Genomic DNA, 26,431 nt, shown 5'->3' on the forward strand with positions numbered 1-26,431 from the left:
TTATACTTTGGCTATTCAAAAATAGCAGATCTACAAGGTCATAGCGCGGCACCGAGTGCCGTGCTATGAGCTTGTAGATCTGCTATTTTTGAAAAATCGTGAAAATGTGTGCAAATCTTTGAATATATATTTTTAAAGCGAACATTTGTAACTCAAATCTTTGCCTCTGAGGGTCCCTGGAACAAAATATTTTGAGATGGGGGTCCGCGGCCAAATACATATCATTTTGGGGGTCCTTGACATGAAAAAGTTTGAGAACCACTGGTCTAGTGGGATGCATTACTTACTTACTAGATATGAGAGACGTGCTTATGAAAGAAAATCTTTCTTAGATAAACCATAATTAAATTTGAGATGTAAATTGGGGTCCCAAGATGAGATTGACTGAGATAGACTGTACATGCTTACCCAGGACCTCCAGGTCAAAGTGCATATGGTCCTCCCCGGCCTCGTTGACAGCCTGACAGGTATATTTTCCACCGTCATCTCTCTGCACCCGGGGAATCTGTAGCACCTGTCCACCTGAGAATGCAAAGACACAAAAAAAAGAAAAAGTTGATGCATGGGACACTATGTGCTGCAGCCTGACAACACCCCTTATAGCTGTTCTAAAATTACTGTAATCCACAGCCTCCTGGGGCTTATTGTTTTATTACGGAACAGCAACTTTGCCAGTCAAGTTGACATCACACAGTAAAGAGTTTCCCCTGACCTGGATATAGTGATGATTTTGACAGCTAATTTTGATTTAGTTTTAATTATAGTCTTTTGAATAAAATTCTGTTTTGTTTTAGACATATTTTAGTCATCTGAAATGTTTTACTTTTAGTCCAGTTTTAGTTGACTAAATGTCATAAAATTTTAGTCGACTAAAATGTATTTTTGGCAGGCCGTGATGCCATCGAAATGGTCAGTGACACTCGTGCACACCCATGATGACTTGTTTTAGTTCTAATGGATCTCTTTTCCACTAGTCCCTCCCAAACATTTTAGTCTAGTTTTATATGTTGACGAAATTGCCAGTATATTTAGTCATAGTTTTAGTCATCATAGCTTAGTTTTTATTTTGTTTTCGTCAGTGAAAAAAGGTAGTCGACGAACATTTTTCGTCATAGTTTTAGTCGACGAAATCAACACTGACCTGGAAGCAGTAGCACTCCGTCAGCGGTGGTAAGTTTGCGTCCATCTCTGAACCAGCTGAGCTTGGGCGGGGGGATGGCATTGCTCTCACAGGACAGGCTGATGGGATGACCCAGGACCACCTCCTTCTTCTCCGTCATGGCTTCCTTATCGTCATCGTCCTCTTCATCGCTCAGTCCCCAGGCTGCTTCCCTGTTGTTATTCACCCGGTGGAATATTGGAGGAACTGACAAGAAAAAAAATCAGTTTAGGGTGGCTGTACCTGATTGGGTAGAGACTAGAGGCCGTCTGGGAATCGGACGTTTTTATTTTATTTACCCAGGGTAGTAGCTGAGCACAAGTGCTCATTTTCAGCAACACCCTGGACACATACACACACAGGTGTGTTAAAAGGATAGTTCACCTCCCAAAAAAACTTTTCTTCTATCGATTAGTCACCCCATGGAGACTTGAATTCATGGATATTTTTTAGTTTTTGTTGCATTCCTAAACCAATAATTTTATGACCAGCGGACCGGTAGGCAGTGGTTCCGGTAGGAGACACAAAGGAGACTCTTTGTATCTCTTTGTATCTCCTAAGCCTAATTATTGGCTTAGGAATGCGACGAAAACTAAAAAATATCCATTCAAGTCTCCATGGGGTGACTAATCGATAGAAAAAATGTCATTTTGAGGGTGAACTATCCCTTTAAGATGCTTAATGCAAAAATATTTTGTCATCCATTTTTATTTTAGTGTGTTCAAGTCGAGGCTCTATGATTATTATGTGAAAAGGCCAGCTGGTTACTCACCCTGAATGGTAACATGAAAGTCTCTCTTGTCTTCTCCTGCAGTGTTGGTGACCACACAGGTGTACTGGCCTTCATGAGACAGCATGGCATTGTCTATGTGGAGAACCTGTTCACTCACTCGAACACCAGCATGGAAGTTTCCATTCAGCAACTAGTAAGAGAACAATAAAACAATAACTTATAACACTCTCTGCAGTGTGAGGCGCTTGTTCTCCCTCTTACGTATGCAGTAATGAACTATACTAGTGTATGAAACTGCTTAATATATACACAAGCCAACCTGTCCATCTTTAAACCATTGAGTCTTGGGTTCAGGGAAGCCTTTGGCAAGGCAGGATAACGTTAAGGTCCCGTTGATCCGTACTTTCTCCTCCCTGCCACCAAAGGTCAGGGATGTGGAGTCTCCTTCTATCTGTGGTGGAACTGATGAGAAAACAGATATTACACACAGATGATATATCTACATGAGGTAAGAACAGACTCGTTACTTTACCAGGGGTGTAAAGTAACTAAGTACATTTACTCAAGTACTGTACTTAAGTGCAGTTTTGAGGTATTTTTTACTTTACTGGAGTATTTCCAATTGTCTGTACTTTTACTTCTACTCCACTACATCTCAGAGGCAAATATTGTACTTTTACTCTACTACAATTATTTGAAAACTTTAGTTACCAGTTACTTTGTATATTTTGATTACTATTACAAAACATACATTAACCACTTCAGCCCTATATACATTTCAGCCATTTGAAAATAGCAGATCTATAAGCTCACAATGCATCGCGATGCGATGCATTGTGAGCTTGTAGGACCCCTGATGGTGGGGGGGAAAATCTACATTTTGATACTAATACTTTGGTAAAATTTGAATTCTGGACTTTTACTTGTAACAGAGTATGTCCCACATTGCAGTATTGATACTTTTTCTTAAAAAGTAAATCATGTGAGTACTTTTTCCCACCACTGTCTCTTACCCAGGACACTGAGTGAATAATGTTTGAGAGCGGTTCCGGCCGGGTTGGTGGCCCGGCATGTATAGAAGCCTGTGCTGTCTCCCTGTGCCGAGCCCAGTCTCAGAGCCTGCCCGCCGCGGGTGTAGGTCAGCCGCGTACTGGACACGATGGGATGGTTGTCTTTCAGCCAGGTGATGCTGGGAGCAGGAGAGCCCTCCACGTCACAGGGCAGGACCGTAGGGAAACCAAGTACCACTGATACCTCCGTTGTCTCACTGGGACCCCTGATGGTGGGGGGTGCTGTGGAGAGACAAGAGGTAGAAACTAGATGGATGGACCCCAGACAGAGCAGAGTGACACTCTGTGGACTTCATATATATTTTTTTAATGATTGTGGAGAGAGACAGTAAAGACAGAGGGTGACATGTAAAGACATGCAACGAGATCTTAAAAGGGATAGTTCACCCAAAAAATGACTTATTTTCTATCGATTAGTCACCCCATGGAGACTTTAATTCATGGATATTTTTTTGTTTTTGTCGCATTCCTAAGCCAATAATTTGATGACCAGCAGTTCCGGTAGGGGACACAAAGGAGACTCTGTGTCTCCTACCGGAACCGCTGCCGGTCATCAAGTTATTGGCTTAGGAATGCGACAAAAACAACAAAAATATCCATGAATTCTCCATGGGGTGACTAATCGATAGGAAAAAAAAACATTTTGGGGGTGAGCTATCCCTTTGAGCTGCAACTCAAAACCATGATTTTTTGGTAAGGTTAACTTATGTCAGAGAATGTCAAGGGCAACGAGTTTAACCTTGCACGGTGAGCCTGAACTGGCGCATCTGAGTCCCTGCATTGTTCCTGGCCAGACACTGATAGAGTCCCTGGTCCCTCAGCCTCACAGACTTCACTTTCAACACCTGGCCATCTTCTAGAAACTCCACATGAGGGTCCCCATCACGGGACAGAACCCTGGAGAAAAAGAAAGACAGGATGGTGGGGCCCAGTCAGATTATTAGTTCCTGAACATTATACTGTGTACTTGCTATGGCCACCTCTTCTTGCCCTGTGGTTTTAAACACTGTTGTAAATTTTCTTTTCTTTTTGTTCTTTCTTTTCTTTTTTGCTGATCTGTACATTTTTCAGCTGTGCACTGCCGCATGGTAATTGTTTGACCATACGTGCAGGCACATTTTACTGTGTTTCTTTGCTACTGTGTTTTTGTTGTATGACTTGTTGTGAAGTGCACAGAGACCCCTTGGGGTGATGATGTTGCACTATAAATAAGAAGAAACTGAACTACTGTACAGTAGGTGTATTGGTGGATGTCATGGGGCAAACTGTCATGCTTACTCTCCATCTCGGCTCCATTCCACCCGGGGAGCTGGTGTCCCACTGACCCGACATTGGAACTCCACTTCCTGTCCCAACACCACAGACAGCTGCTGTAACCTGGATGTTCCTGAGATCACTGGTGGGGCTGTAACATGGGAGACAGGCTGGTTAAAACCAGGTGACTACACAGAAACATTGTATAGACGTCAGTAAATTACTTATTAAGCCTTTAAGACCAGGAACACATCTGTCATTTTTAGATTCCTTTGGCTATTGAAAAATAGCAGATAAACAAGCTCATAGTGCGGCACCAAGTGCCGCGCTATGAGCTTGTAGATCTGCTATTGTTTTAAAGAAATCGTGAACATGTGTGCAAATCATTTGTAATTCAAATCTTTGCTTCTAGGGGGGTCCCTGGAACAAAACATTTTGATATGGGGTTCCGCAGCCAAATACATGTCTAAAAATGATATATTTTTGGCCGTGGACCCCCCCCATCTCAAAGAAATTTGTTCCAGGGACCCCCAGAAGCAAAGATTTGAGTTACAAATGTTTGTTTTGAAAAATATATATATTCAAAGATTTGCACACATTTTCACGATTTTTCAAAAAGTAGCAGATCTACAAGCTCGTAGCGCGGCACTCGGTGCCGCGCTACGAGCTTGTATATCTGCTATTTTTTAATAGCCAAAGTATAAAATATGGATAAAGTGGTTGCACAGATGAGTTCCCGGTTTTAAAGGGTTAAACAGTAGAAACACAGAGACATTGAAAAAAGGACCACATTTATGAGTGTTTATGTGCTCACCTTGCACTACTATGTTGTATTCTCTGCGAGCCTCTCCCGCTAAGTTCTGCGCCTTGCAGGCAAATTGGCCTGCATGTTCTGATTGGACTCTGTAGATCCTCAGCAGTCTCTTGCCATTCTCCAGATACACTCCAGGACTGGTATCCACCTAGACACAGCAAGTCAAGAACAGTATCATTGTATTTAGCATGTTGGCCACTTGGTGGCATTGCACAGCTAGATTATGGAAACTTGCATCCGAGCTATACAAGCTCTCATAGGGTGAGTTACTCGTATCCTCCTTTCCAACCCCTATGTCTTTTTCTGCTTTGGTTTATAATGATAAATGTGTCCCCCTTAGTTGTTGTTGCAGTATTGGTCAGAATTGTCACAGGTTTACAGAAGGAAAAGAGTGGGTGAAATCGTATTTTTATTTCGATAGGAAAAAAAAGAAAGGGAAGAAGAAGAAATGGGAAAGGAGATCAATCAAAGAAAACAAACAAATTATCTACACATTTACACATAGTACCTGAGATAAGATATAAAGGTGCGTGAGCATAGCAGATATACTTATGGACCATAAGTATATCTTATCTCAGGTACTATGTGTAAATGTGTAGATAATATGGACGTTAGTTAAGGTGCTAGAAAAACAAAAAGTGCGTTGTTCATGGGATTAAGGTGCAAAATGTCAGCGTGTGTCGACAGCATAATCCACATAAAGTAGACTGACACCGATATAATCCGGCAAGTAGGTCCATGAGGAACAGCAACGAAAACAGGACATTTTCACATACCAGGAATTTGTCCACCTTATTTAACCATAACAGCACCCATGGAGCAGGTAGGGTTCAGCGTCTTGCTCAAGGACACTAAGCCAGGAGGAGGCGGAGATCGAACAAGGAACTTTCGTGTTACCAAATGACCGCTCTACCTCCTGACCTACTGCCACCTTATTACGGTTGACCAACATGTAGGAAGTCATTGTCTTGTTTATATTGGAAATACTGTATAAGAATTACATTGATGATCATCACTAAAAAGGTGTTTGTGACTTTAACCCATTGAGACCTGAAGCCGATTCTACATGTCTCCTAAATCTCACCAGTTTTCTGAAAAACATATGTTTCTATATCAGTGGTGCTCAATCTTTTTCATGTCAAGGACTCCCAAAATTATATGTATTTGGCCGCGGACCTCCATCAAAATATCTTGTTCCAGGGACCCCCAGAAGGAACGATTTGAGTTAAAAATGTTCGCTTTAAAAATATATATATTCAAAGATTTGCACACATTTTCAAAAATAGCAGATCTACAAGCTCGTAGCGCGGCACTCGGTGCCGCGCTATGAGCTTGTATATCTGCTATTTTTGAATAGCCCAAAGTGTAAAATAATGCTTTTTAACTCAAATCTAAAAATGATACAGTTCCAGGTCTTAATGGGTTAAAAGAAAGGGGGTGGATATAACTGTAAACAAGTATCTGTAATTGAAGTGCATCCCTCCCTGCTATATTTAGCTAAGGTGTCATGCTGCAAGTAATTGTGATGCAAAATCCTCATCAGTGCCAACATTTAGTTCTCTTCAGAATGTAGTGCTGTCATTGCTACTGCATACTTCTACTGCATTAATGTATGTAGAATGAAGAGTATATCTTGGGTTGCCAATGTATTCATTATTTTTCAGTATATTGAATATTCTGTATATTTTCCTTTTTGGCAGCAACATAGACAAATCCTACCTCAATAACCAGGGGAAGATGCAATTCTAAATGGTATATTCTGAGTATCCTCGGTCCCAGGTAAGGTGCAATTCTAAAGTATTTGATGTCAACATGTCTAGGGAGCTTGTGGTAGCTTGTGGCTGTAGCTTTACATTATGAGGACTTACAGAGTGGCCATCTTTAGTCCAAGTGATTGACGGAGAAGGAATCCCAAAAGCGTCACAGCCAAGGGTGAGAGGCTGCTTGAAGGTGACAGTCAAATTCCGGGGCTGGCCGTCATCTTGGATCTCAGGGGGAACTGCCGAGACAAAGGAAGGAATAGGGAATATTTGTCAGTGTTGTTCACATCAGAATTCACCATCGCAAGGCAATTTGTCACGTGGAGACAGAAATAGCCAGAAAATTAAGACTCACCATTGACTTTCAGCCTGATCTTCCTCTCAGCGGAGCCCGCCTCATTACTCGCAATGCATTTGAAGTCCCCGCTGTGGCTGGCAGATGCTGAGCCAATCACGAGGGAGCCATCCTGAGCCATTGAAAGCTCAGTCTGGTCACGGTGTATCTCCAGACCATTCTTGAACCAGCGCACCTTGGGAGGCGGTGAACCTGCAGAGATGCAGAAACAAGAGGGGGGAATCGAAATGAGTCGTAAGGAAATCAGCTTTATCGATCACGCCCTGACAGAAAGAAAAGTTGCTTCCGTCTCAATGCATCTCTGCAGGAGAATTTAACCCATTTAGACCGGGAAAGAATTTTTTTGATTTACTTTGGCTATTCAAAAATAACCGATATACAAGCACGGCACCGAGTGCGCTACGAGCTTGTAGATCTGCTATTTTAGAAAAATAGTGAAAATGTGTGCAAATATTTGAATATATATATATATATCGAGGAAAACATTTTTAACTCAAATCTTTGCCCCTATATGTCCCTATTACAAAATATTTTGAGATGGGGGTCCACGACCAAATGAATATAATTTTGGGGGTCCTTGACATGAAAAAGTTTGAGAACCACTGATATAGAAACATACGTTTTTCAAAAAACTGTAGGATTTAGAATCCCCCAGAAGCAAAGATTTGAGTTACAAATGTTCGCTTTCAAAAATATATATTCAAAGATTTGCACACATTTTCATAATTTAGAAAAATAGCAGATCTACAAGCTCATAGCGCGGCACTCGGTGCCGCGCTACGAGCTTGTAGATCTGCTATTTTTGAATAGCCCAAAGAAATCTAAAAATGACACACAGATGCGTTCCCGGTCTCAATGGGTTAATGGGCAAGCGGCCCAGAATGGAAAAAGCAGGTTGCTGTACATTTATTTGCCGGACAGGAGGACAGTGGGGGAAACCATGCCAAAATGGTTACTGAGAGCCCTGTCACTTCACAAACTCACATTTTGAAGGTCAGAGTCACACACGGAAAAAAAAGCAAAAACACAATATATCGGAGGGGGAGATGTCAGATTTAAAGTGCAAAGCATAAAGATTTATTACCGGAATCTGAGGTGAGGGCCTTTTGCAGCAGGCATAAGAATGGTGCGACTAGCAGTTCAAAGGCACTGGTGCGTGCACTCAAGCACCTAAAACAGATGTGTTCTGCGGATTACAGTGTGGAAAAGAACTGCAAATGGGGATGAACGGGCGAGTGATGGGTTGGGGAAAGAGAAAAGCTTAAAGGAGGAAACTTCTTACCCCACAGACTGTCAAAAAAGGACAGAGCTAGAGCATTGCCATCCTCTCTATAGCTAGTCTCAGTGACATCGGGGAACAGAGACCTAAATACCGTTGCTCTGTCTATTTACAGAGGTGCTACATATTCAGACGCCCACAGAGGAAGGCAGGGGGAAACCCAGCACAGCACACTATCAATCCCCTGGTCCAAAAATACTAAACCAAAGAGATGCAGAGGGAAATGAAGGTGATGTTATCATCAGCCATCCCCTAGTTGGAACACGTGTTTACAGTTTAGAAAATTCAGACTCATATTAATTTTCTCATTGCTGGGAGCTCAATAGCTCATTGCACACATATGTTTTAGATGCTAAAACTTCTCATTAGAAGACTTTTGAATTGATTTGCCGGAGCTTTACAAAGTCTGATCCGCCGCCCCCTTCATGTGTTTTTCATGACTACCCTAACACAATGTTCTCATTTGCGCATTAACAGTCTCCTTATGGCCGGGTCTGCCGTTTATCTCCCCCGTACTACTCGACACATCTCCAGCAATCGATGAGTGGAGCACTTGTGTGTTGGCGGCTTCTTCAAGGTACAGAGAGCCTTTGAGCATCCACACATAAGCTCTACGAGGGGGGGCCCGTTACTGTCTCCCTGCCCACCACCAGCCAGCCTGTCTGCCTTCTTGCCTAGTGTGTGACTTGCAGGGGGGGGGGCACTTCTTCTTCTTCCTGCTCACTCCATGGTGCATCTCAGACAACTCTGTCCATTATCTGCCAGCAGCAGCCTGTAATTAGGATTCCTCTCCCAGCAGGCCCTCTCGCAGAGGAAAGCAGATGTGGGACTCACAGAGGCAGCCGGCAGAATGATGTTCCAGCTGTTGCTTCCCCATTTAGTCATGGTCCTCACCTTCTCAAACATAGCCCTGTTACTGTTACCATGGCATGGCTCCACACAAACAATGCCTATTTACATTGTCTTGTCAGACGGATGGCTAGGCGAGGTCTAAGTTAACATCGCCAATGAAAAGCTTGAGTGCACCCAATCCACTGATGGAACACACTCGTACACACATAAGAACACACATTCTTCGACTATCGCAATAAAAAATGGAAGCTTTCCCATCTCTGTTGGGTGGCGCTTCATGATCTCACAGGGCTGTTGAAATAAACTGACAATGGTTTACAGAGTGCTACATCGAAAATTTATCTTGATGCTGTTTTCTGTTTTGGCATCTGCAAGCTTAAGGCGATAGCAGAGCATATCTTTGATCGTGCACAAACACTGTTCACATAATCTGTCCTACATTTCAAGTGGTGTTTGCTCTGAAAACAAGAAAACCATGTCCTCAAATCATACTCAAAGAAAGCAACTGCAGCATCTATTTACTTTCACCACACTGCGTACATTTTCTCTTTTCTAAAAACCGAACCTTGCACGCACTGCCCTTCCCTATCAGTCTGTCCTAGGCTGAGTCATCCATGAATAACTTCCTACCTTCAGCAGGGCAAGGAATGATGACCTTGTTGTTAGCAACTTTCTCCATGATGGCGTCTCCAGGCTCGGCAAAGGACGGGGCCTCTGTGGGGACAGATAAAGCAAGTTAGCTGTCATGTAAAAGTACAAAGGCAGTAGAGACAGGGAATATCTACTCAAAACAGAAATGAAAATGATGACTATTATTATCATAAGGTGTTAAGGCTGTTCAAAGGCACACAAAGGGGAGAGCGTGGAATCCCTCTGGGCGTCTCCACATCTGTTGTAGGTGTGAGATTTGAGACCTTTCTCTGACAGCTTTAAGTTGAGCCTGTCCAACTACAGTAAACATCAACCTCCTCGGACACTAAGCATTAGTGAAAAGGTTAATCTGTGATGTTACGGGAAAAAGATGTCCTAATTGTGCTGACAACATGAGTCATAGGTCCTCACTTCTGTGCCCTCCCCTACTCTCTCGTTAACCTTAAGCTCGGACTTCCTCCACCCAAACCCTTAGCGAATCAATCGCTTGAGTGACCTTTGAGGGTCAAATGGGACCCTCAATCAACTTTAGCACCCCCAACCTGGCTGACCCCTACACTGGTCAGATAAAGAGGGGTTTAACGCCTGCTTGTCCTCCTCAGGCAGTGTGGAGCTTATACCTCAAGAGAATAAAACTATAAACACTGGAGTCTAAAACTGGGCCGTGACACGCTTATGTCTAAACACTCAAAGTACCTGATCTAGGTCAAGGTTACTTTCACAGATGTTGCTGTACAAGCATATTTCCCGATGTGCATTATCTCTGCGTGTTACTTTATTTATATTCTACTTGGAATAGGCTATGGTATTTTGGGTAAACAAATAGAATTTACTCTATACTGCCTCTCCCTGGTCAGCCGAGGCGCCTGATGGAGGGGAAAGGAACTGGTTGGAATAACGTGTTCCTTCCACGCGCTACGTCTAACCAGGGAACCTCCCCCTTTCAGGTGATAAGAAGCGGCTTGCTAGCTCTCATGCATTGAAGGAGGCATGAGCTCGGCTCTAGGCTCTCCCTAGGCTGGTAGAGGGAGTGTAGCGCCCCGGATTACTTAGACAATTGGCACTGGGTGAAAAAATTGGGTTACAAAATCGTGGGATAAAAATTTAAGAAAAAAATAAAAAACAAATGGAATTGACGGATCAAAACTGTACTCCACCTAGAACTTCTAGAGTGATCTCCAGCGTGTCCTGTCCGGCGTCGTTCTTAGCCACACACTGGTAGGTGCCCTGATTCGAGCGGCTGACCCGCTGGATCCTCAGGGTGGCGGCAGCGTCCCTGACCTCGACAGGTAGTCCGTTGTGAAACCAACGGACCTCTGGGCTGGGCTCGCCGTGAACCACACAGGGCAGAGTCACCGTTTGGCCATTCAGGGCTTTCAGCAAGGAAGGAGCCGCTTGGATTCGAGGCTTAGCTGAGTGTACAAAATCAACATACATGTCTCACTGTAGGCCTGTCACAATTATTACATAATCGTCTAATCACAATTATTTGAGATGATCGCAATTATTTTAGCATAATCGTCATAATCGTTTCCATGTTGAAAGATTTTCTTTTTTTTCTTCTTTTTTTTCCAAAAAATATATTTGTGTAGATTTTTTAACAAAACATAAAAGATTTTAACACATTTTCAAACATAAAATAAAGCAGAAATCGTGACGCGTTGTAAGCTTGTAGATAAGCTATTTCTGCTTTATTTAAACGCAGAAATAACGTCACTTATAGCTTACAACGCATCAAGATCAGCTATTTCTGCAATTCTTACATGAATAAAAATGATTACCGGTAAACATGTCAATAATTTCTTTGTATATTTCAGTTATTTGTCATGTCTGCCCTGTGCAATTTTTTATTATGAAGCCTAAATATGTTCCAATGTTCAATGCCAAACACACAATTAAATCGTCAACTTGAATGAGTAATCGTGACAGCCCTATGTCTCACCATTTCTGTTGAACTATTCAATAAACATTATTTCAAATGCTTTCAGCAGTGATGTATCCATACAGAATCCATCAACATGACAGCATCTTTAAAAAGGGTGTCTGACAAGTTCGTAAACTTTCCAAAGACCTACGTCATTTACCTTGAACGTGCAAATTGTAGCTTAGGGACACGTTGCCTGCTGGGTTTTCCGCGGTACAGGTGTACAGTTTACTATCAATCAGTCGCACATCAGTGATCTTTAGGGAGCCCGAAGGTAAAACGGTGAACCTAGGGAGTGGTTAAGGGTCAAGGGTGAAGGGATGGAAAAAACACAACATTTCAAGAGTCAATGGAGATCTACGGCCTTGTTTGTGTTTAGGGAATACACGTATTGAGGAGAACATTCTGAAAGCTTAGCATGAAAATATCAACATGCATGTGTGTATTAACAATGAACCACAAATACTGGCTGCCCAGGGAATCCGTGGTGATGACACTTAAATTGGTTCCATCAAATCAACATGGTCTTTACTGAGAATGCTTGGTCTTTTTTAAGCTGTTGATGGCAAAAACAAACTGGCAGAGTTTGACAGACATGGGTTTTGAATAAATGTTCATGTAATAAATCCATTTTTATTTCACCAAAATCTAAATGCTAAACAATTGCTTATATTTTTCATCATTTCATCTTTCTATATTAAAATTGAGTAATGGGAGGGCAGGCAGGCGAGCAGGCGGACGGACCTCGGCCACGTCACTCAGACATAACCATAAACAACCTGATACGCCCATATTTAGGCGGGACCACGGCTACGTCACTACGACTCAGACATAACCATTACAAACCCGATACAGGTTACAGGTAGACAGACAGATACAGAGATCTCCATATATGGGCGGTACGGCGTAGATGTGAGGGCCGCATACATTACACATGTACACATCCATAATTGATACATGTATACTGTAAACAGAATATATAATCAAAGGGGAAAATATCAGCATAAGACAAATGTAGGTCAAAAATGTCAAAGGACTGGGTAGGTAGGCTGCAATAGGACATTTGTTTCCAATGTAACGTAATGCGATGTCTGATTGAAGTAAAACATTAGTTAGAGCTGCACTTCAAAGAGTAGACAGCCACAACCCGAATTGCGCCAGAAGCTATCCAGCTGTACTAATTCATAATGTGAGCAAATATAAACAGAGCTCTGCGATTTATCTGAGATAAGTGTGTCTGCAAAGGAACTGAATTATAACAATAACAAATTCATTTAAGTGGAAACAAGCTGGAAGCACAAAGAGCTCTCTATTTCAGCATAGTGCATATGGCTAAATACGCCTCATCATCCCCCGCCTCTTTAGACTGGTCTAGGGAGAAACGGTAGCATACATCATGATGGGGACCAAATGACTTCTTCTGCCAGTGGTCGATCCATGCTGCGCTGCACTGCCTTTAACTTGATTCATAATTCATCGCGTGACCCTTTTTGACAGGTTTCAAAGCGTTGACACGTGCAAAAGGGTCCCGTGACACCGTATGAATTAGCCTCTAGCAAAAGCTGGAACACAGAAGCAATGAGCCGTTGACTTCAGGCCCATCTATCTGCCCCCCCCCTGTTGCTCCTCAAGAGTTATACTCGGTTGCACTCCAGTGTCTTGCAGCGAACGTTGCCGATCTACAAGCTCACAAGGCGTCGCAGCGCAACGCCTTGTGAGCTTGTAAATCGGCTTTAGTCGGTGCACGACACCCACAGCAACTTAAGTATAACTCAGGCTTCGCTTTGGTGTCCAGTCATCTGTGGACACTGGCTGCCTGACACACTGACAGGGGGACAAATTGGCCTAATCAGAAGATGCTGCACCATGCAGTCTGAACAGCTCCACTGACCCAGTGTCTCTCTACAAGTCTGTCTGGGTTTCTCTCGCTCTCTCTTCCTTCTCTCTTATCAGTCTCCTCCTCGCTTTGCTTCTCTCACGTACTCTGTACCCTGTGCCCCCCCCCCACCCCTCCTTTCTTTTCCTCTCACCCTCCCTTCTTTGTCTTCCTCTCTCCCGCTGCTCCCTTATTTACCCCCGCTCCCCCCCCCCGCCTCCCTCCCTCTCTCTTCCTCTCCCTCTCCACTTTGCACGAGCCTTAAGGTGGGACAAATGACCGTGAGATCTCCCTTAACACCACACATGTAAGTCACACCAATCTGACCCACTGAACACATGATGAGGGCTGGTTAACCAGAGAGAGAAAAGAATCTCCTCTTTTCCACCACTTGTCAGTTTTCCACAGTGCCAGTATAAGCAAAACCCATGGTGTGTGTGTGGAGGCCGGGGTACTTCATGGATATGTGTTATTCTCATCAGACCAGACTAGTAAAGAGTCGACATGTTGTTTTACGGCCAAAGCCCCCCCGGGGGGGAACCTCCACAACGTCAGGCAAACGGCACTTCTATCTCGTGTTCCGTAAGGGTTTTCTTCTCCCCTTCTTCCCGGCACACTCACACACACACACACACACACACACACACACACACACACACACACACACACACACACACACACACACACACACATGCTCTTCTTCCCCCACTATATTCCTCCTTCCTGCCCCCCCCCCCCCCCCCCCACACACAAGCATATCTGATTCAGCCGCCACCGCAGCACTTCAACCCCCTTACGTCCGTTCTGCTCTATCTAACCCAAAGCCACACAATCTGGTCTGGGTGGAGGGGGGTCTCTCCTCTCTCTCTCTCTCTCTCTCTCTCTGTCGTCAAGCTCTCTTAGTCTCTTGTGTCCCTGCTAGCAGACTAGTGGGCTAAAACACCCTGCTTCAGCCCTGTCTGTCTGTCTGTCTGTCTGTCTGTCTGTCTTGTCTGAACCCAGAGTGACCACACCAGAGAGAGAGAGCCGGGGAGCGGCGAGGCGAGCCATGTGGGACCAGATGTTCCTCCACTAGAGCTGCTCTGCTCACAGCTCTTTACTGCAGCACCACTGTGTTGTCTGTCTGTGCCTGCTTATGCTGCCTGCCTCAGTCTTCAAAAGGCTTCCCACTAAATGAACTCCAACCATTAACCCTTTAAGACCGGGGAACGCATCGGTGTCATTTTTTGGATTTCTTTGGGCTATTTAAAAATAGTAGATCTACAAGCTCATAGCGCGGTGCCGTGCTATGAGCTTGTAGATCTACTATTTTAGAAAAATTGTGAAAATGTGTGCAAATCTTTGAATATATATATTTTTTTTTAAAGCAAACATTTTTAACTAAAATCTTTGCTTCTGGGGGGTCCCTGGAACAATATATTTTGAGATGGGGGTCCGCGGCCAAATACATATAATTTTGTGGGTCCTTGACATGAAAAAGTTTGAGAAGCACTGATTTTATAGCAACATAGTTTTTTTCAAAAAACTGTTAGAATTTAGAAGACATTTGTAGAAATCCCCCAGAAGCAAATGTTCGCTTTAAAAAATAAAGATTTGCAAAAATGTTCATGATTTTTCAAAAAAATAGCAGAAAAAGCCACGCTATGAGCTTGTAGATCGACTATTTTTGAATAGCCCAAAGTATAAAATAATGGTTAAAGTGGTTAAAATCTAAAATGACAGATGCATTCCCCGGTCTTCATGGGTTAACGTCAGCCCGGAGATGACAGCCGGCTTCAATCAAAGGTCCGCTTGTAAAAAAAAAAAAAAGAAAAAAGGGGGAGCGGGCTTGGTTAAAAGTCTGGGGTCTATGGTATGGTGAGAACCCAGGTCCTTTTTAACAGGCTGTTTACCTGTTTTACTGCACTGTTGCTACATTGTATGACGTGTGTGAGACTTCCTCCTCTTACCAGGCGGTTACGGGAGGGATGGGCTGCCCGTTCCTGCTCCAAGCGACCAGCGGAGACGGACTGCCCTGGACCTCGCATGGCAGGACCACTTCGGTGCCTACCTCGGCGGCCATCTTCACCGTGTTGTCGTGCCCGCTTACGCCCATTATTTTGGGCATGGCTGGGGAGAGAGAGAGGGCAGATGTGTAACCAGATTGTATAGCAGTGGTGGAAAAAGTATTCACAATTTTTACTTAAGTAAAAATATCAATACTGCGATGAAGAAATACTCTGTTAGTCCGGAATTCAAAATGTACTTGAGTAAAAGTACAAAAGTATTGGCATCAAAATGTACTTAAAGTACCAAAAGTACTAATTATGTAGAATGTCCTATTTAAAATGTTCAAATGTATAAAAAATATTTTGAAAATAGCAGATCTACAAGCTCACAATGCGTCGCATCGCAACGCATTGTGAGCTTGTAGATCGGCTATTTTTCAAATGGCCGAAATGTATACAGGGCTGAAGTGGTTAATGTATGTTTTGTAATAATAATCAAAATCTACAAAGTAACTAGAAACTAAAGTTTTAAAATAAATGTAGTGGAGTAAAAGTACAATATTTGGATCCAAGATGTAGTGGAGTAGAAGTATTGGACATTGAAATACTAAAGTAAAGTACAAATACCTCAAAAGTACTGCACTTAAGTAAATGTACTTAGTTACTTTCCACAACTGCTGTATAGATTTCTGGTCCAATCATGTTAGATATTCCCGAAAGCTAAAGTGGAATTTTTGACTGAAATCTGTGAAATCTCACCTCTAGAGAGAGAGGGCAGTTGTTATTGTTATTGTTACATTCTGTAACATCTGTAAACGTCATGTTTGGGTGAATGTGGTGGAATGTGTTTAGGTTCTTACTGTTAACACTGAGCTGGACCTCTCGGCTGGCATAGCCCACAGGACTGGTGGCGGTGCACATGTAGATGCCGGCATCCTCTGCAGTCGGGTGGAGGATGTGGAGGTGACCATCGGTATCAGACTGAGGGAAGAAGGTGTTCTCCCTGGCTACGGGCTGTCTTCCCTGGGGGGGGTGCAAGGGAACAGGGCCGTGTTTATAATACTGTACAAACAACAGCACAGGGACACTAAACTGGGCTAAAGGTTTCAAGTCCAAACTTCTGATGCGTTGGTGTAATTACCGAGATCCACTTAACCCATTGAGACCGGGAACGCATCTGTGTCACTTTTAGATTTCTATAGGCTATTCAAAAATAGCAGATCTACAAGCTCATAGCGCGGCACCGAGTGCCGCGCTACGAGCTTGTAGATCTGCTATTTTTGAAAAATCGTGAAAAAATATTTTTTATATTTTTTTCAAAAAACTGTTAAGAAAACATTTTAAGAATCGGACTCAGGCCTTAATGGGTTAAAGCTTCTCTTTCCAAAACACATGTACACAGGGGAACACAGCCTGCAGCTACAGCACTCACTTCCTTTACAAGACGAGATGGCTTTTGCAGATTCATTTTTTTATCTGACAAGAATAGAAATTTACTTCAGGGTTAGGGTTAACTCCAGAGCAGCTTACCAGAGAATGCTTAGAAGAAGGCATTGTAAAAATAGCCTAAACTGACTGACACACGAACGCACGCATACAGTGAGCTTGAAGATTGGCTATTTTCCAAATGATACAGGGCTTAAGTGGTTAATCAGACTAATCAATTTAGTCGATTTGTGAGAAATGACCGGCTTAGCGGTTGGAAGTAGTACAGAGGCATAGTCTAGACTCTAGAGTTCAACCAGACGGTGTGTTTATTCACCAAACCAACACAGATTGCTTTCAATCATGGTTACACCATTGGCATGGTGGTGTCCAGCTTTCCACCCCTCTGCTCTGTCTGAGAACTGGCAGGCTTTTATACCAGCTGCAGCTAATGAGCCTGGACTGCTCCATTCCAAGGGGTGGATTATAAATCTAAAACATTATAAATACATGAATACCTATACAGTTAATCCACATACAAATATATTACAAACTTTTAAGAACTACAACAATCATGATTTTTTTATCACACTACACTACAACATAAATATCAATAGCAGAAGCACATCACACAAGCCCCCTCTGACCTCCTGACTATGGTCCAGCCCAATCTACTGAAACACACCAGGTATTGTTAAGCATTCAATCAAACTCAACAATAAAACCTCACACTACACACATATTGCACCCTCTATATTGCACTAAGGTGAACTGTGCAAATTACTAAAAGTGCAAATATCATTCAATAAATAAGGGTTATAGCAAACATAAGTAACAGAGGACCTCTCTATGTTACACGATTATAAAAAATCTATTAGAATTTGTCAGTATCGATTCGTTGATATAAGAAAAATTGGGGGAAATATATATATGCGTCTTGCATATTATCTGTTTCTTGGCAATAACACCATGATATCATCTCTAACAAAGTAATCAATTTAAAATAATCTAGGAAACAGAGTAGATGATAACTTGTTGGATCACATTACAAAAAAGATAGCCAGTTATTAGTTAAAAAGACAAGTAATTAGGCCAAAATGTAAAAAAAAAAAAAGAGTACAGATGATCACTTGTTGGATTACCATAGTGTGCAAAATATTGCTTGTATTCAAAAGTTGATTTAGCATTGCCTTTAGGGCGATCAATCTTAAAACAAATGGCCAAAAAACGATGATTTCCCTTTAGATTCTGTTTGAGGAAGTCAGAGCCACTCCATTAGTCATGTTGCGGATTCATGGGACGCATTCCAAAACGGTCATTAAGTAAAGTACATTTGGGCTAAGGAAGCGTGACATCCTACCTTAGACCAGACAACAGCTGGCTTGGGAACTCCACTGGCCTCACAGGACAGTGTGATGGCCACGCCCTCGTTGGCTATGTAGTGGTTGGGACCTGCGTTGATCTCGGGCGGCGCTGTGGTGGGGAGAAGTAGGTCAGAAATACAGCTGTCTGACTGGGCATATAAGCAAGTAGGCACTGAATTATTGCTGGCCTTAACCCATTAAGACCGGGAACGCCGCATCTGTGTGGGCCAGGGTCATTTTAAGATTTCTTTGGGCTATTCAAAAATAGCAGATATACCAGCTCATAGCGCAGCACCAAGTGCCGCGCTATGAGCTTGTAGATCTGCTATTTTTGAAAAATCATGGAAAATGTGTGCAAATCTTTGAATATATGTATTTTTAAAGCGAACATCTTTGCTTCTGGGGGTCCCTGGAACAACATATTTTGAGATGGGGGTCCGCGGCCAAATACATATCATTCTGGGGGTCCTTGACATGAAAACGTTTGAGAACCACTGATGTAGCAACATAGTTTTTTTCAAAAAAACTGTTAGAGATTTAGAAGATTTAGAATCCCCCAGAAGCAAAGATTTGAGTTACAAATGTTCGCTTTAAAAAAATAATATATATATTCAAAGATTTGCATAAATGTCCAAAAATAGCAGATCTACAAGCTCATAGCGTGGCACTCGGTGCTGCGCTATGAGCTTGTAGATCTGCTATTTTTGAATAGCCCAAAGAAATCTAAAAACGACACACAGCAGATGCGTTCCCGGTCTTAACGGGTTAAGTCTACACAAGCCTGACTGCATGAAACATTTCTTCATTACAAACTGATGATGAACCATAATCTGCCCCTGTCTGTCATTACGGGAGCTCATGAAGAGAATGACCCCCTTTCATCAAAAACATGTGCTTACATGGAGAGTACTCATTAGCCATGACAGCAGGTGGTCAAGTCATCACCGACATGCTGCTGCTATTCATGCTGACTCAGCACATTCTTGCAATGATTGTTCTTGATGAGCCCCCCCGTTCTGTAAAGAAATTGGTGGGGATTAACGTGTAACTTTTTTCTTACCGTGGACCTCCAGGGTGACTGTGATGTTCATGGTACCGGCGACGTTGACGGCGGTACAGACGTATTTCCCGGCATCCTCCGGGATGACTCTTTCGATATACAGACTACCGTCACTCCTCTGAAAGGTTCTTCCAGTTTGCTGAACCTAACAGTGTGAACAAAAAAGCAGTGGTGAAAAAAGTACTCAAATTAATCAATACTGCAATATAGAAATACTCTGTTACAAGTAAAAGTCCAGAATTCAAAATGTACTTGAGTGAAAGTACAAAAGTATTGGTATCAAAATGTACTTAAAGTACCAAAAACAAAAGTACTAAAATGTTTGAAAATAGTCGATCTACAAGCTCACAACGCGTCGCATCAAGCTTGTAGATCGGCTATGTTCAAATAGCCTAGTTATAAAATAACTAGGCTATTTGAACATAGCTGATCTAACCGAGCTGAAGTGTTTAATGTATGTTTTATAATGTAGTAACTGGTAGCTAAAGTTTTCAAATAATTGTAGTGGAGTAAAAGTACAATATTTGCCTCTGAGATGTAGGGGAGTAGAAGTAAAAGTATTGACAATTGGAAATACTCAAGTAAAGTAAAAGTACCTTAAAATTGGACTTACACAGTACAGTACTTGAGTAAATGTACTTAGTTACTTTACACCACTGCAAAAAAGGCTGTTTAGTCAAACAATGATAAACACACATACTGCATGATGAACATGCATAAATATTTAGTACTCCCTTGATCTTACAGGTTTTCCATTTTGGGACCAGTGTCTTTCGGGAAGAGGTATTCCGTCCAATAGCATGCAAGGAATGCTCAGCGACTGACCAATCCCAGTGGTGATGACCGGGGCGCTCTGGGCCAACAGAGGGGGCTCTGTGTGGGTAGAGGCGGGGGGGCATCATTACACTGACAGCTGGATATAAATACATACTGTATATAGAGTAAATGGCCGTTGTGAAAATAGAAAGGAGCATTTGACATTGTTATGGCTACAACTAAAGGCTGCAGCCACGTGTTTCAAATTGAAAAACTGAAGCAGGTTGACTAGGTCAGTGGTTCTCAACCTTTTCAGGCCGCGACCCCCCAAAATAATCATATTCGAACTGTGGACCCCCAAAATAATCATATGTGAACTGGGGACCCCACACCCTGGAGTTGAGGCAATACATTTAGTTTGACTCGGTTCCCCAGATAAATATTCGCCTTTGTTTTGTGAAAAATTGTGAAAATAGCCAATCTACAAAAATTGTGAAAATAGCCAATCTACAAGCTCACAACGCCTCGCCTTGCGAGGCGTTGTGAGCTTGTAGATTTGCTATTTTCACAATTTTGGCCTCTATATTATTTGACAATTTTGCCAATGTCTGACCAGTTTTTATAATATAGTTACTTTTGATGCAGTAACGGTCTCTTTCTTTCTTTCTTTCTTTCTTTCTTTAGGTATTAAAAAGGTCTTAAAAGTCCTTAAATTGTCACTTCACTATCATCTGGGGACCCTCCCCAAGATCATGTGAGGACCCCCCTGGGAGTCCCGCCCCACAGGTTGAGAACCACTGGACTAGGTGGTGACCAATAAACATGTAATAAGTCCACAATGCGTGCAATTAAAGATAGCAGTCAGCAAGCTCTGCCTGCAGACCTGTAGGCGAACGTCAGCGAGTTGACAGCGTGACAAATGGGGGTGTATGAAAACATGACGTACTGATTAAATAACGGCGTGTAGACGAAAAAGAGACTAAACGGAGCCTTACCCAGTCCACTGACACTGACTCTGGCCTCGGTCCTGACGTTTCCAAACTGGTTCCTGGCCTCACATATGTATACTCCTTCATCATCCAACCAGAGACCTGCAGAGAAGCATACGGTTGGCATTGAAAAAGGCTGTACTTGTTGTTACTGCCATATACACAGTGGTGGAAAAAGTACTCAAATGTTTTACTTAAGTAAAAGTATCAATACTGCAATGTAGAAGTACTCTGTTACAAGTGGAAGTCCGGAATTCAAAATTTACTTGAGTAAAAGTACAAACGTATTGGTATCAAAATGTAGTTGAAGTACCAAAAGTAAAAGTACTGAAACATTTGAAAATAGCAGATCTACAAGCTCACAACGCGTCGCGATGCGACGCGTTGTGAGCTTGTAGATCTGCTATTTTCAAATAGCCTAGTTATAAAATAGGGCTAAAGTGGTTAATGTATGTTTTATAATGTAATAATTTATATCTGCAAAGTAACTAGCAACTAAAGTTTTCAAATAATTGTAGCGGAGTAAAAGTACAATATTTGCCTCTTGAGATGTAGTGGAGTAGAAGTAATAGTATAGACAATTGGAAATACTCCAGTAAAGTAAAAGTATACCTCAAAATTGTACTTAAGTACAGTACTTGAGTAAACGTACTTAGTTACTTTCCACAACTACCATATACAATCATCATCACTCCATAAAGTAGCCATAAGCATAGACAGACATCCATGCTCACTGGGAAAAGGAAACCAAGTATTTATAATGGTTGACGAGTGCACACTAACAACAGATACGTCATTCCCGTCTATAGGTCATCCACTCGACGTGGACATGGTATTATTGGTTTGGTCTGTGCAGCAATTAGAGTTATAAATAGAGCATAATAGGATTAATGGGTTTGCTTCAGCTGTCCGCCTAGGCACACACACATATCCTGCACAGTCAATTCTCTGGAGATCAAATGATGGAAGATCAACATATGATTCAATTCTTCTATTTGGAGAGCTGGGACTCGTGTTTAAACCATTAAGACCGGGAACGCATCTGTGTGTCATTTTTAAGATTTCTTTGGCATTCAAAAATAGCAGATCTACAAGCTCGTAGCGCGGCACTCGGTGCCGCGCTACGAGCTTGTATATCTGCAATTTTTGAAAAATCGTAAAAATTTGAGTAAATCTTTGAATATGTATATTTTTAAAGCGAACATTTGTAATTTGAATCTTTGCTTCTGGGGGTCCCTGGAACAAAATGGTTTGAAATGGGGGTCCGTGCCCAAATACATATCATTTTGGGGGTCCTTGACATGAAAAAAGTTTGAGAACCACTGATATTATACCAACATAAGTTTTTTCAAAAACCTGTTAGGAGTTAGAAGACATTTGTAGAATCCCCAGAAGCAAAGATTTGAGTTAAAAATGTTTGCTTTAAAAAATATATATATTCAATGATTTGCACAAATGTTCATGATTTTTCACAAAATAGCAGATCTATATCTGCTATTTTTGTATAGCCAAAGAAATCTAAAAAATTACACAGATACGTTCCCGGTCTTAATGGATTAAATAGCCGATGACAACATGTGTAAACACAGACGAATACGATAGCGAGGGACAGAGAGGCGTGTGCGCAAGTGACACAATTCTATTAGGTTCCATCTCAGAAACAATGGCAGGTGAAAATATAGCCATCTGCAACAGATTGAGCAAATTAGGTCAGATGGCAACCCACAGACGGGGAATCGGTGATGGAAGCATGGACCACTTTCTGCGTGCAAATACTACCGTTCTCCTCCAATATAATATTACACACACTATAAATGTTTAAAGGGTGAGCAGCACATACAATCCCCTCCAGTGGCCAAGATTAGTCATTTTATTTTGTTTTATTATAGGGATTCGAGGCTTCCAGAGTTCACAGCTGAAATTGTGATTCAACCTTGATTTGAGTGTAAGCCCAGCTTCACTGAAGGACGGAGAACACAAGATGCATACAAGCTACCATTTGAACAAAATGATTAAGGACAATATCTGAACAACATTAATCTCTTTGTTGTGTTCCAAACCATCAGTATTTTAGAGAGATAGTGGATGAAGAACATAAATGAATTAGCTTTTTATATCTAGAAGAAACATTGTTTTCCCATTCCTTTTTTCTTTTCTTTTTTTCATAACCTACTTCTATTTTTATTTTTATTTTTATTTCCCATTCATTCCTGATTGAATCATCGTCTGCGGTCTGGAGGGGTATGGGGGTTTGTGGGGGTTTGTTGTGGTGGGGGGGTTGTACTGCTATGCGGATTACAAATGTATTATTGACACTGACTGATGATTTGTTTTATTTTGTTTATGAGTTTTGTATAAATGTAATTATCATGTGTCTTTCTATTTCCTTCCTGTGGTGTTAAGTGTTTTGACATTTTTCAATTGTCATTTCTTAATGTTGATATAATAGAAAGCTCTCTGTGTAATAAACTGCTTTCATGCGATGATGACTTCTTTGAAAACGGCAAAAACAAAGAACAAAAAAAAGTAGAAACATTATTTACTAAGAAGACTATGTTGGATAGATTATGTCAATTCCCCCCATGAGTATAATCACTGTCAACCCCTACTGTTGGTCTTGGGGAGGGTGTAGACAACCACAAGCCTCCTCCAGTATACACAGAGCCACTAGTCACTTTGTTTCATCTGACAGTGAGGAGTTTCACTGCAGGGAGGACGTAATGTGTGCAGAGGAACACGCTATCCCAACCTCCCCTGCCGGCTTAATTCCAACCCACAAACACGGACAATTCTGTTTGTTTTGAGCGCCCGGCCAGGCTGGATGTAATGTGGAGGAATCAACCCCTAGTCTGCATAGGTGGTGGGCACGAACTTTAATCCTGAGCCACCCTGAAGATAACCTGACTCCGCCAGATGGAAGAAGCTTGCGTCACATTTGTTTCACAGGCTACTTCCATCTGGGACCTCCGTAGCACAATCGATGAAGGGGCGGTCCCTTTTTTTCAAACTACTTGAAGGTGCCGGAAGTGTTGTGAAAGCACGGCTTACGGTCAAGCACATTCAAGAACAAGAAGTTGCATAGTGTTCTCTCACTGTAAACACCAGAATCAGATCTCTCCAGAAAAAGAAAAAAAAACTATTAAAATACGCGATTTAAAGCAAGAACCATAGGTGCGGGTTTTTAACTTTGGCGGATCCGTTATGAAGTTATCGAATTTCTGTACTGTACCACTCGTCCTAGGATATCATAATGTCATAATAAAGGTAAGAATAATGTGGGCCGAAATTCTCCTTTAAGACATGTTTATTCCTTCACTGGTGTCTGTCAATCAGTTTATTGTGTTGCTTTAGTGTTGTGATAAGTGTCAGACGGGGTGACTCACTGTGGATCAGAAGATGCCCGTTCTCCAGCTGCATTGTTCTACTCTGGCTGTCGGTCTTCATGAGGATCTGTCTGCCATCCTGTCTGCGCCAGGTCACCGTGGGTAACGGGAAACCCCGGGCAACGCAGGGCAGCGTGATGTTCTCTCCTACATTAGCGGTGATGTCAACAGGCGCTTCGGAAAACAAGGGGCCTCCTGTAGTGGGAATAGTGGTAACAAAGAAGTATTGGGTTTCATTGTTGGAATACCGAAACATGAACATCCTCTCTATATATGAAAGATGACAATGAAATATATGAGGGGATACAATCCCCCCCTTTCAAGTGCAGACTTTATGGTCCCAAGTGGGAAATTTGGCTTTGCAGCAGAGTATAAAACATAATGCATGCTCTCATCAGACACAATATCTAGCCTGGAATACAGACACGTTTCTTTTTTAAAGAAACAAATCAGTCTGGATTCCAGGCTACAAAACATTCCCCAAAACATACCAGACCCATTGTATTAACACAATGGAGTCACAATGGACAATATAAATGTATATATTTTTACTACATTTTTATCCCACAAGTTTGCAACACATTTGTTCACCCAGTGCCAATTGCCTATGTAATCCTGGGCGCTACTCTCCCTCTGCCAGCCTAGGGAGAGTCTAGAACTAGGCTCATGCCTCCAATGGACAATATAAAGGGCACAAAAGGATAAAGCAAGCAGGGGCATGGGCTCACACACAGTTGAAAAGGTTAACGTGGGATAAAAAGAGAATATCACTGCATTCGATCGTCTCTTTACCTATAATCACCTTGACAGACGGTATACGTGAAATTAAAGCCAGAGTTCTCACCTCCAACCTCCAGAGCGACATTGCCAGCAGAAGACCCAGCAGAATTGCTTGCCACGCAGGTATACTCTCCAGCATCCACCTCCACCACCTCTTTAATATTCAGTGTCCCACGGTGCACATCCTGCGTAACGAATGGAGCAGAGCCCACCTCAAGATCACCTGGACACACACACACACGCACACGCACACACACACACACACACACACACACACACACACACACAGTTTTTTTAATCCTGTCAACTTCTGTCTAGTTTCTGTCTGAATAATGTGAAGCTTGTAACAAAGAATTCCAATGCATTTTATGCAAACTGTAAATAAACTACTATTAAATAAACATTGCACTTAAATAATGCACACACTGTATGACTATGATTACCTTTGTACCATTGTATGAGAGGAGGGGGGATACCCGTGGCTTGACACTGCAGGGTAGCATCGCCTCCAATAGACACTAGAACAGTATGCTGTACCACAGTTATACTGGGGGACTCTGGAGATGGGAAGGGAATCAAGGATAGAAATGAATCAATAAACATGATTAAAACAATCTGAAATACCAGGGACTAGACTCTAAATGTCTCCAATGGAGGAGTAGGGAGAGCACCTTCACCCATTGTATTATATTTAACATACTCTACCATAAGATTGGTTAAAATAACTAAAATAAATTGGTTTTAGTCATTCAAATAAGTTCCGGATTGCCGCTTTAAGGTCAACCAGGCCTCACCGTATACTGATGCCAGGCAAATATAGCAGTTGACATTTCAGCACGAATCGCCGTGTCAACAACAGGGGAGCAAGGATAGATGCTATTGGAGCAGGGAGGAGACAGCTGAGCTGAGAGGGTGAGATGGTGTCTACCGCCAGGCTCTTGGCCGTCGTGACACATCAG

At 42.2% G+C, this 26,431-nt stretch overlaps 1 protein-coding gene across 1 annotated transcript in view; it reads right to left on the reverse strand.

The window, feature by feature from the left end:
- hmcn2 (hemicentin 2) overlaps nt 1-26,431 on the reverse strand; it is a gene marked incomplete at its 5' end in the record, with an annotated part of 108,285 nt that overhangs the window by 62,860 nt on the left and 18,994 nt on the right. Inside the window, 22 exons of the mRNA XM_084055496.1 lie at nt 409-522; nt 1,142-1,366; nt 1,932-2,082; nt 2,212-2,354; nt 2,906-3,184; nt 3,702-3,859; nt 4,241-4,367; nt 5,031-5,178; nt 6,899-7,029; nt 7,146-7,337; nt 9,907-9,990; nt 11,085-11,339; nt 12,012-12,139; nt 15,677-15,836; nt 16,576-16,738; nt 18,501-18,613; nt 19,565-19,709; nt 20,310-20,437; nt 21,316-21,411; nt 24,693-24,887; nt 25,537-25,695; nt 25,916-26,029. Of these exons, the coding sequence (XP_083911622.1) occupies nt 409-522; nt 1,142-1,366; nt 1,932-2,082; nt 2,212-2,354; nt 2,906-3,184; nt 3,702-3,859; nt 4,241-4,367; nt 5,031-5,178; nt 6,899-7,029; nt 7,146-7,337; nt 9,907-9,990; nt 11,085-11,339; nt 12,012-12,139; nt 15,677-15,836; nt 16,576-16,738; nt 18,501-18,613; nt 19,565-19,709; nt 20,310-20,437; nt 21,316-21,411; nt 24,693-24,887; nt 25,537-25,695; nt 25,916-26,029 (3,408 nt within the window). The remainder of the gene's footprint in view (nt 1-408; nt 523-1,141; nt 1,367-1,931; nt 2,083-2,211; nt 2,355-2,905; nt 3,185-3,701; nt 3,860-4,240; nt 4,368-5,030; nt 5,179-6,898; nt 7,030-7,145; nt 7,338-9,906; nt 9,991-11,084; nt 11,340-12,011; nt 12,140-15,676; nt 15,837-16,575; nt 16,739-18,500; nt 18,614-19,564; nt 19,710-20,309; nt 20,438-21,315; nt 21,412-24,692; nt 24,888-25,536; nt 25,696-25,915; nt 26,030-26,431) is intronic.

This window comes from Gymnoscopelus microlampas, assembly GCF_963454915.1.
Source record: "Gymnoscopelus microlampas genome assembly, chromosome: 4".
In the NCBI taxonomy this organism is placed as follows: Eukaryota; Metazoa; Chordata; class Actinopteri; order Myctophiformes; family Myctophidae; genus Gymnoscopelus; species Gymnoscopelus microlampas.